Raw genomic sequence first — 12,282 nt, 5'->3', positions numbered from 1 at the left:
GGAACCCCGTTAGTTTTGTTAGCACATCTGAAAATATAAACAAATACGTAATCAGTGCAGTTTGTTGCATTGTAAAATGTTAATTACATCCGGAGATATTGTAACCTAAAGTTGACGCTTGAGTACCACTCCTCCGCTGTTCGATCGTGTGTATCGGAGAGCATAGAATTACGTAGGGATCTAAAGGGAACGGTGATGGACCTTAGGTACAGAAGAGACTGGAACAGCACATTACGTCCACATGCTAACACCTTTTTATTGGTCTTTTTCACTGACGCACATGTACATTACCATGAGGGGTGAGGTACACGTACACGCGTGGTTTCCGTTTTCAATTACGGAGTGGAATAGTGTGTGTCCTGACATGTCAGGCCAATAGGTGTTCAATGTGATGGCCATCATTTGCTGCACACAGTTGCTATCTCTGGTGTAATGAATGTCGTACACGCCGCAGTACATCTGGTGTAATGTCGCCGCAGGCTGCCACAATACGATGTTTCATATCCTCTGAGGTTGTAGGCACATCACGGTACACATTCTCCTTTAACGTACCCCACAGAAAGAAGTCCAGAGGTGTAAGATCAGGAGAACAGGCTGGCCAATTTATGCGTCCTCCACGTCCTATGGTAATGTACATGTGCGTCAGTGAAAAAGACCAATAAAAAGGTGTTAGCATGTGGACGTAATGTGCTGTTCCAGTCTCTTCTGTACCTAAGGTCCATCACCGTTCCCTTTGGATCCCTACGTAATTCGATGCTCTCCGATACACACGATCGAACAGCGGGGGAGTGGTACTCAAGCGTCAACTTTAGGTTACAATATCTCCGGATGTAATTAACATTTTACAGTGCAACAAACGGCACTGATTACGTATTTGTTTATATGTTCAGATGTGCTAACAAAACTAACGGGGTTCCATTTTAAAAAAACGTAGGTTTGTGTTAAAAAACATACTTCCGTGCATTTTTTTATGGTTTGTATTAACCAATTACACTAGCCCCTCTCCTCACATTCGGTCTGTGGAATCGATTCGTCAGTATTTGATGTGGTTTACGAAATATATCCAGCGGTAATGTTAGGTGACTCACCCTGTATATCTCAGTGTACGTACATTTGCTTGCAGAAAAATGCTCCTATCGAAGCAAAAAAAAAAAAAAAAAAAAAGGCAAATATGTTCCTCTTTAAAAGACTCTGACAGAAACGTGGGATACCAGCTGGCTCAATCCACATGCCGTCTTCCTCACCAAAAGTTTTGGCATGCGAACATATTTTCACTCTTTTAACACAGAACATTCTAAATGAAACTTCCTGGCAGATTAAAACTGTGTGCCGGACCGAGACTCGAACTCGGGACCTTTGCATTTCGCGGGAAAGTGCTCTACCATCTGAGCTACCCAAGCACGACTCACGCCCCGTCCTCACAGCCTTACTTCTGCCAGTACCTCGCCTCCTACCTTCCAAGGTTCCGAGTTCGAGTCTCGGTCCGGCACACAGTTTTTATCTATCAGGAAGTTTCATATCAGCGCACACTCCGCTGCAGAGTGGAAATCTCATTCTGGAAACATTCTAAATCCTTGTACCCAGTCTCTCTTTGCAGATTAGTCTTCATACTTAGCATCTCCTTCAAATGGCTCTGACCACTATGGGACTTAACTGCTGAGGTCATCACTCCCCTAGAACTTAAAACTACTTAAACTTAACTAACCTAAGGACATCACACACATCCATGCCCGAGGCAGGATTCGAACCTGCGACCGTAGCGGTCGCGCGGTTCCAGACTGTAGCGCCTAGAACCACTCGGCCACTCCGGCCAAGCATCTCCTTCTCACTGCCACTGTCTATGTATACAGAGGGGTCCAAAAAAATGTATCCACTGTTTCAAAGCCCATAACTTGCAAACTAATTGACGGAATTGTCTCATTTTTTGTGAAAGTGTAGCTTAAAGTCCAACTTAAAGATTCACGGTAGGTGTTCGAAATGGTCACCATTAACATCCACACACAAACGATGCCGCCGAACTGCAGCACGAACTACTGACTGCAACGTGTTTAGTTGGATATTTGCACATGAATGTACAATGGATTCTCGAAGTTCATCCAATGTGCGTGGCTTTTGTCGATAAACGACGTCTTTTAGTGTTCCCCACAGGTAAAAGTCCAGAGGAGTTAGGTCTGGGGAACGTGGTGGATACTCCACAGCACCTCTACGACCTATCCATCTTCCTGGTATATTTTCGTCGAGATACGCCGTAACACGACTTTGGTAGTGGACTGGGGCACCATCTTGTTGAAAGTAAACTCTTCCGTCTCCATACAAGTCTCGGGTGGCAGGTAAAATGGATGTCTGAAGCTTCTGCAGGTACACCTCACCGGTAACTGTGCCGACAAACAAGAATGGCCCAATCAAGCCCCGGTTAGACAACCCACACAACACATTTACTCCTGGCAAATTCACTGCTTTGTCTACATGGACGTTTGGATTTTCGGCGGCCGAGTAGCTGCAATTGTGTCGATTTACTTCACCACTGAGTTTGAACTGTGCCTCATCAAACCACACAATCATCTCTGCACACTCTTCATCGTTGCGCACCATGTTAGTAAACCACTCCATTCTACGATCTGGGTCGTCACCGTTCATTGCGTGTAGCAATCGTGGGATGTAGCACTTCCACTTTGCTGTCTTCAAAATTCGCCGAACACTTGAGCGACTTACTCCAGTTTCACGGGCATACTGTCTCACAGACTCCTGTGGTGAGTGAGTGAATTGTTGTAACACACAATGGGAATTAGCTGGATTTGTTACTGTTACAGGTCGTCCAGGTCGTTTTTTGTGTACATCTTTAACACAGCCTTAGGCTTCAAATTTGTCTCGAATGCGACGAATCGTTAAACGTGTCGGTGGCTCTGTTTGATGCTCATTTCGCCATTGCCGTTGAACATCATTAATGTTTTCATACTTAAAATACCACTTTAAAACTGACTTCCTTTCATCGAATGTAAGCCTTGCGCCAGCCATGTTTACTTGAATAACTAGGTGCAACTAAGAACAAAACACTGACTATCTGGCGACTGTCATCTGACAAAACAAAAAAACGCAATACAACGCTTGTGTGGTGAATGCCGGAACTACAAACTATTACACTACCAAAGATGAGACAACTCCGTCAATTAGTTTGCCAGTTATGGACTTTCAAACAGTGGATACATTTTTTTGGACCCCTCTGTGTATCTTCCTCACTGGCTCCTTTATCTCCCATTGATTTACAGTATATTCCACCGCCTCCTCTCTCACTTACACTGCTTTTGTCTTTTTCCCCCGTTGAAACTCTCTCCACCATACATCAGCATGCCATGAATTCTGGGAGGGGAAGGGGCTCAACTCCCTCCCAGGGGACACCACCTTATAGTAGGCACCTTCACAGCCGGGCGGGAGGGTTTGCGTGCTTCGGTGAAGTCGAGAGCTATGCCGGCGGTAGCATAGCTACTGGCAGGGTCTCCCAAGCCGGATTGGTCTCGACAGAGGAGCCAGACAAAGTGTGTCCCACAACATAGGGCATTGAGGGCTCTAGAGGAGTAGTGAAGCCACCTTCCCTAGAGGAGTAAACCTCATACAAATCCTGGTCCTCCAGGTTGAGGGTTGGGCATGGGGCTAATAACCCCATACTGTAAAAAAAAAGAATATTACGGAAATTCAACAGAAGCCTCGGAAACTGGATGGAAAGCATGTACCACGACCCTGGCAAAGGAAACAGATAAAGGATCTAATAGTAGCATCATGGAATGTGAGGACAATGCTTCAGCCTGGAAAAATGAAAGAAATAGCCAATGAAATTTTAAAATTCAAATATGATATTGTAGGGCTACAGGAAATAAGATGGCAGGGGAATGGGCAGATAGATAAACCTGAGTACTCATTGGTATACAGTGGACCAGAAGAAAGAGCAGGCCAACTTGGAACAGGATTTATAATAACTAGGGAAGTTAGGAAAAGCCTTCTAGAATTTGAACCCATATATGAAAGGATGTGCAGACTCAGACTAAAAGGTAAATTTAGGAATATATCAATAGTTAATGCACATACACCAACAGAGGAAAAAGAGGATATAATTAAAGAACAGTTCTATGAAGACTTGGAAAAAGTATGCTGTGCAGTAACTAAATATGACCTGATGCTAGTAATAGCAGATTTTAATGCAAAAATAGGGAGGAATGAACATCCATATGGAGTTTCTGGAAAATATTCACTACATGAAGAAAACAATGAAAATGGAGACTTAATACGCCAATTCGCTGCAAGGAATAATATGATTATTAAAATTACCTGCTTTCCACACAAAAGGCTCCATCTGGGTACTTGAAAGTCTGCAGCCAATGGAGTAGTCAATCAGTTTGACCATATTTTAGTGATTGCACGCCACTCGAAGTCAGTTACGGATGTACGGAGCTGCAGAGGACCAAACTGTGATTCAGACCACTTTGTGATAAAATCAGTCTTGAGAGAGAAACTGTCACTAACAAATGGCAACAGAATGGGAAAGACAATGAAATGGAATACAGACAAATTGAACATCCCTGATGAAGTAAAAAAATACCAAGTATCACTAAGCAGAAAGTTGAGGAATGAAGAGACCACATTAGGAGTAGATGAAAGGTGGAACAGGTTTGAAAAAGACACTAAGGATGCTGCAGAGAAAAAATAGGCATAAGAAGGAACAGAAGAACCCAGGAATGGTTTGATGAAGATTGCAGGTCAGCAATAGAGGAAAAGAACAGGGCAAGAACAAAAGTGCTACAGAGAGAAACCAGAAATAATGTGGAACAACATAGAGAATTAAGGAGAAGAGCTAACAGACTTCGCAAGAGAAAGAAGAGAGAGTGGAATAAGAAGAAATTTCAAGAACTAGAAGAACTAAAGGAACAGAGTGAAATAAGAAAGTTGTATCATGCCATAGGCAAAATGAAGAATAAATTCCAACCACAAACAATGGCCTGTTCCAGTAAAGATGGGAAAATGATAAGGGAGGAAGAACAGATAGTGGGAAGATGGGCAGAGTATTTCAAAGATACACTAAGCACCAGCCTATAAGATGAAGAGACTGCCGCACAGGAGGGAAGAGTGGAGCTGGAAGTAGACAATGAAACCAATGAAGGAAGAAAGCCAACACTACAAGAGGTCTCCCAGGCTGTGCACAAGTCAAAAAACAATCGAGCCCCTGGGGAAGACAGCATAACTGCTGAATTAATAAAAACTGGTGGTGAGGCTGTAATAAAGGAACTGCACACATTAATATCAGATATATGGGAAACAGAACCTATGCCAGATAATTGGAAAATTGGAATAATAGTTCCCATTTATAAGAAAGGGGACAGAACAGCATGTGAAAGCTGTAGAGGTGTAACACTCCTAAGTACAGCTTATAAGATCTTCACAAGTATATTAAACAAAAGGATACAGAAGTGTGCAGAAGGCATACTAGAGGAATATCAGTGTGGCTTTCGACCAGGCAGAGGAACAACGGATCAAATATTTGTGATAAGACAAATGATGGAAAAGTTCTATGGATATGATATAGATCTGCATTTCCTATTCATCGATTTCAAACAAGCCTTTGACAGCATAAATCGGCAAGAACTATACAGAATACTGAAAGAAGTTGGTATATGTGCTAAATTAATAAGACTAATCAGAATGACAATGACAGAGACAAGAGCAAAAGTAAAGGTCCTTAGCAGAACAAGTGAAAGCTTTGACTTTAATAAAGGTGTGAAGCAAGGGATAGTCTCTCCACTGTCCTATTCAATATAGCCCTGCATAGTGTAGTAAATAAAATCAACAAAAGAGGCACCATATTTATGAAAACTAGCCAGATATGTGCATAAGCTGATGACATTGCTATAGTAGGAAGAAATACCAATACACTCCTAGAAACATACAGGGCACTGGAAACAGAAGTCTTAAAAATTTGCCTCATAGTACATGAAAACAAAAAAAAAATTATGGTAATGTCACAATCTGAGGCCAGAAGAACCCCTAAAAACCTAAACATCAATGGGAAATGCTTCAATGGAGTGTCATCTATTAACTACTTGGGATCCCTAATAACAAATGATAACGGTATTGGAAAGGCTATAAGGGAAAGAATACAAACAGGAAACAGAGCTTACTTTGCAAATATGCAGCTTTTCAAAAATAGCCTTGTTACAAGAAGAACTAAACTGCTAATATATAATTCCCTAGTAGGCCCAGTTATCATATACGGCTCAGAGGTATGGACATTGACAGAACACGATCATAATGCACTAAGAAGCATTGAGCGGAAAATACTACGTAAAATATATGGGCCAATAAGGGAGGAAGAAGGCTGGAGAATACGCTACAATGCCGAATTACAAGAGTTAATACAAGGCAGGGACATAGTAAAATTTGTGAAATCACAGCGAATACGATGGCTAGGACACTTGGAGAGAATGGCAGAGGATAGAATTCCAAAGAAAATGATCAAAGGTATGATCCATTCAGTTAGACGAAAAGGGAGACCTAGAAGAAGATGGATCGACGAGGTAATAATGGATATCACCAATATGGGAGTCCGGGGGTGGAAAAGAGAAGCAAATAACCGAGAAGTGTGGAGGAAGATTGTTGAAGAAGCCAAGGCTCACCAAGGGCTGTAGCGCTACTGAAGAAGAAGGGGCTCAACTTATTTTTACCTTTATATCCATGTGTTCAAAATTTAGGTCCAAAATGCGCCCTCCCCTATAGCTCCCCCTTAAGAGTGAAAGTTCGCCAGTCTGCGAGGGTCCGGACCCCAAATCCTATGTATGATCTCCACTCATCTCTATCTTTCATTTCTACAGTCTCGTCTCTCTTCTTCTCCCAGTGCTTCAATCTCCAGCCATTTCTCTTCCTCTTTTACTGCCACTATCTCTCACTGACCATCAATATCTCCTCTCTCTTTGGCTCCTACTGCTACTGTCTCCATCCATCCCTCTTTCTCTTTCATTATCACTTTCTCTCTCCTACCATCACTGTTTCCTCTCTCTTTCTGTCCCACTGGCACTGTGCTCTCTGTCTTCCACATTCACTGTCTCTCTGCTACTTTCTTTCAGCACAAAAAACGCGTATCTGTTCGCATGCCAAAATTTTTGGTAGGAAAGACGGAATGAGGACTGAGTAGCCGGTTCCCTACTTTTACAGAGGAACATATTCGCCTTTTTTGTGCTCCAGCAGGAACATTAGCAGCTGGTTCCCTTCTTTTCCGTGTTACAGCAGGGAGTGCTGCTTATTTAAACCGAATTTCATAGGTCAGTAAAGTCTTGACAGTTTATTTACATACTTCGACACATTTATATACTTTGATACACACAATCAACAAATAAGTAGCGGTACATCCAATATAAATCTAACTCAAAATTGTCTGCTTTATATTTTTTCCGGGTACATATTTCATCAATCACTGTTCATCGAAAACGTCCGGCTTATGATTTATATCTTCAAACAGTAAAAAAGTGATAAGAAATATTTTACTGAATTTGCAGTCTTTCCAGTTTCACATAATTTTTGCAGCTATTTTTGGTTATTTTCAGGGATGTTAAGACCCTTTTAACCCATTTTTTGTCACAGCACACGTAAAGTGTCCATTACACAGAGACAGCGCGTGATAAAGTTTTATTGGTGAGAAAATGCAGACTAAAAACACTGTTTGGTGACCTCAGAACCCTTGAGATGAGTCTAGAATCCTTGCCAACTCTTGACACGTGTTCATTACGTCAGTTAATACTACATTTATGCCTCAGATCAGATAGCAGCCGGCCGGAGTGTCCGAGCGGTTCTAGGCGCTACAGTCTGGATCCGCGCGACCGCTGCGGTCGCAGGTTCGAATCCTGCCTCGGGCATGGATGTGTGTGATGTCCTTAGGTTAGTTACATTTAAGTAATTCTAAGTTCTGGGGGACTGATGACCTCAGAAGTTAAGTCCCATAGTGCTCTGAGCCATTTGAACCATTTTTGAACCATCAGATAGTATGAGCGTATTTTACGTGCCTAAATAAGGTAACTTTGAACCTCCGTATCCTGATAACGGTTAATCATATAGAAAAAACTTTCACGGTTCCCCAAGAACATCCCGTTAAGAACGTACGGTAAAAATTTCAACGATTTGCCACGTGTAGAAACTACACAAGAGGCCATCGCTACAATTGGTGCTTTTGGTGTGTATCTTGATAACGGATGTAGATTTTCGAAAAAAAAATTGGTTCAAATGGCACTAAGCACTATGGGACTTAACATCTGAGGTCATCAGTCCCCCCCGAGCACGGGGGCCCGGGTTCGATTCCCGGCGGGGTCAGGGATTTTCACCTGCCTCGAGATGACTGGGTGTTTGTGTTGTCCTCATCATTTCATCATCATCCAGAAAAGTGTCGAAATTGGACTGAGCAAAGGTTGGGAAATTGTACGGGCGCTGATAACCACGCAGTTGAGCGCCCCACAAACCAAACATCATCATCATCATCATCATCATCATCATCATCATCATCAGTCCCCTAGACTTAGAACTACTTAAACGTAACCAACCTAAGGACATCACACACATCCATGCCCGAGGCAGGATTCGAACCTGCAACCGTGGCAGCCGCGTGGTTCCGGACTGTAGCGCCTAGAAACACTCGTCCACAGCGGCCGGCCAGATTTTCGAAAAGGGGAAATTGGTGTTTGTAGATAAATGTATAAAGTATGTAAAGAACTCAATGTGAGCGATTTGCTTTGCTTAGTTACTTAGGTAATTGCGGCCCAAGGTGCAAAAACGGCTAAAACTGTTTTTTGCATTTTTTGTATAAGTATGGTAACATTGAACCTCTGGATGTCGGTAGCGGATAATAATGTCGAACAAAGTTTTGAAGTTCACCGAAAATTCATCTTAAGAACATATGGTAAAATTTTTGACGATCTGTCAGGAATAAAAATTATGGAATTGACCATCCACACAATGGTACTTTTTGTAGAAAAAAAATCATAGTTTTTCGGGGTTTTCTCAGGAATCGCCCATGAGCAAAGGGTGCTTTTATAAGCCGCCTAAGATGCGCCCTTGACCACATCTAATGCAAAAGAACTTAGCGATTTGCCTGGACTGGAAGAACTGTGCAATTTTTAAACTTTGACCCTGTACTGTAGGATAGTTACAGTATTGCCGTTCTTCCGATAGGTATACAAATAGTCGCTAGGCAAAGGGCTATGCAAAACACTTTTCCCCTTAGCTCTGTGATCAATAAAATCCGAGAGATGTCCCCCTGAAAAATCGCATTTTCGCGTGCAGCTTTTTGGAACATATTGGTATCATGCATTGACAAGTTTGAAATAAAAATGTGTTTCAGACTTTTCACTTACTACACCTCCATGAGCATCATTTGACTTAGGATGTGTGAAAGTATCTCTTCTTTTGTAGATACGTACTTTGTACTTTGTTTGCGTGAAATGTTGAACATCTTAAGAACCTTCTCTTTGCTTAACGAAAAGTACACTTATATGTCCATCTGTCCATGTACGAGGGTCACTCCAAAAGAAATGCACACTATTTTTGTAAAAATACAGTTTTCATTCAGCATGTGTGAAAGTTTACCAGTGTGTAGATACATGCTTCCCGCTTGTTTTCAAACTTAGTTCACCCTGTTCCTGTGAGTGGCGCCGTCACAGCATCTCTTCAGATGGCTGCTACACTTGAAGTTCGTCAGAAGCAACGTGCTGACATAGAATTCATGTGCTGTGAAAACGAGGCAGTGGGAAACATCCACAAGAGGTTGAAAAAGGTGTATGGAGATGCTGCTGTCGATCGCAGTACAGTTAGTCGGTGGGCAAGCAGGTTACGTGATGAAATCGGGCACGGCAATATTGAGGGTTGTCCTCGCAGCGGCAGGCCTCGTACTGCACACACTCCAGACAATGTGCAGAGAGTTATCGAACTGGTGACTGCTGACAGACGCATCACAGTGAACGAATTGTCACGCTACGTTGGGATAGGGGAAGGAAGTGTTTGCAGAATACTGAAAGTGTTGGCATTAAAAAGGGTTTGTGCCAGGTGGGTTCCCAGGATGTTGACAGTGGCTCACAAAGAAACAAGAAAAACGGTATGCAACGAACTTTTGGAACAGCGCGAGAATGGTGGAGATGAATTTCTTGGAAGAATTGTGACAGGTGATGAAACATGGCTCCATCATTTTTCACCAGAGATGAAGAGGCAATCAATGGAGTGGCATCATGCAAATTCACCCAAGAAAAAAAATTCAAAACCACACCTTCTGCTGGAAAAGTTATGGCTACGGTGTTTTTCGATTCCGAAGGACTCTTGCCTGTGGACATCATGCCAAGTGGAACCACCATAAATTCTGATGCATATGTGACGACACTGAAGAAACTTCAAGCTCGACTGAGTCGTGTTCGACCACATCGACGAAAGCAGGATGTTTTGCTGTTGCACGACAATGCACGTCCACATGTCTGTCAAAAAACCATGGAAGCGATCACAAAACTCGGATGGACAACACTGAAACACCCGCCTTACAGTCCTGACCTGGCTCCATGTGACTATCATCTCTTTGGGAAACTGAAAGACTCTCTTCTTGGAACAAGGTTTGAAGATGATGATTCTCTTGTGCACGCTGCCAAACAGTGGCTACATTAGGTTGGTCTAGAATTTTACCTTGCGGGTATACAGGCGCTGGTTCCAAGCTGGCGTCAGGCAGTTGAGAGGGGTGGAAATTATGTGGGGAAATGAAAATATTGTTCCTAAAGGATGTATCTACACACTGTAGAACTTCCAGACATCTAGAATAAAAGATGGATTAAAAAAAAAGTGTGCATTTCTTTTGGAGTGACCCTCGTATCTGTCTACTTACCTATCAATCTACAGGAGTGCCAGCGCTACGCGCTTCGAACATGAGTTGCCACACTAAAGACGATTCCTCACAAAGTGACTATCCAAGACGTGTTGTGATAGATCCTTGTTTGAGTTACATTCAGAACACATCTACGTAACTTCAAAATAAGAGACGAAGTGCTTGGTTCACTCACGCCAACTTTCCGGACGCCGAACTTGCGCTTCAGCTCGAGGAACAGCGGATGGGAGATGGGTGAGCCGCTGCTAACCGCGGTCTCCAGGGTCTCGAACCGGCGATCCTCGAAGTCTCGCTCGGCGACCAGGTCAACGTACATGGTAGGTGTGCCATATACCACGGTGCACCTGGCGAAAAAAATAGCGCTCATCGAAACTGCACAACAGCTGTCCTCTTGCGAAGTACATTGCGTGAAAAAAAAAAGGTGTATCCAGATGGGAGAAGAAGCAAAATTAAAACTTAACACGTTGAGAGGAATGAGACGTTGCTTCAGCGATTACAAAATCGAGTCACATTCATGAAGAACTTGGCAATACCAGATAACTTATCAGCATGATATGAATGCATGGTCGGATATGTCCGAAAGAACAGACACCACGCGTAATCCGCAGCCGTGACACATTATACACTCCTGGAAATTGAAATAAGAACACCGTGAATTCATTGTCCCAGGAAGGGGAAACTTTATTGACACATTCCTGGGGTCAGATACATCACATGATCACACTGACAGAACCACAGGCACATAGACACAGGCAACAGAGCATGCACAATGTCGGCACTAGTACAGTGTATATCCACCTTTCGCAGCAATGCAGGCTGCTATTCTCCCATGGAGACGATCGTAGAGATGCTGGATGTAGTCCTGTGGAACGGCTTGCCATGCCATTTCCACCTGGCGCCTCAGTTGGACCAGCGTTCGTGCTGGACGTGCAGACCGCGTGAGACGACGCTTCATCCAGTCCCAAACATGCTCAATGGGGGACAGATCCGGAGATCTTGCTGGCCAGGGTAGTTGACTTACACCTTCTAGAGCACGTTGGGTGGCACGGGATACATGCGGACGTGGATTGTCCTGTTGGAACAGCAAGTTCCCTTGCCGGTCTAGGAATGGTAGAACGATGGGTTCGATGACGGTTTGGATGTACCGTGCACTATTCAGTGTCCCCTCGACGATCACCAGTGGTGTACGGCCAGTGTAGGAGATCGCTCCCCACACTATGATGCCGGGTGTTGGCCCTGTGTGGCTCGGTAGTATGCAGTCCTGATTGTGGCGCCAAACACGCATACGACCATCATTGGCACCAAGGCAGAAGCGACTCTCATCGCTGAAGACGACACGTCTCCATTCGTCCCTCCATTCACGCCTGTCGCGACACCACTGGAGGCGGGCTGCACGA

General features: G+C 43.5%; 1 protein-coding gene across 1 annotated transcript in view; it reads right to left on the bottom strand.

The window, feature by feature from the left end:
* The window catches only part of LOC126092643 (medium-chain acyl-CoA ligase ACSF2, mitochondrial-like), a 270,564-nt gene that overhangs the window by 86,925 nt on the left and 171,357 nt on the right, over nucleotides 1–12,282 (bottom strand). The window contains exon 8 of the mRNA XM_049908366.1: nucleotides 11,061–11,229. Within this exon, the coding sequence (XP_049764323.1) occupies nucleotides 11,061–11,229 (169 nt within the window). The remainder of the gene's footprint in view (nucleotides 1–11,060; nucleotides 11,230–12,282) is intronic.

This window comes from Schistocerca cancellata, chromosome 7 (assembly GCF_023864275.1).
Source record: "Schistocerca cancellata isolate TAMUIC-IGC-003103 chromosome 7, iqSchCanc2.1, whole genome shotgun sequence".
NCBI lineage: Eukaryota > Metazoa > Arthropoda > Insecta > Orthoptera > Acrididae > Schistocerca > Schistocerca cancellata.
The sequence above is the reverse complement of the archived record's forward strand: the minus strand, read 5'-3'. Positions and strand labels throughout refer to the sequence as shown.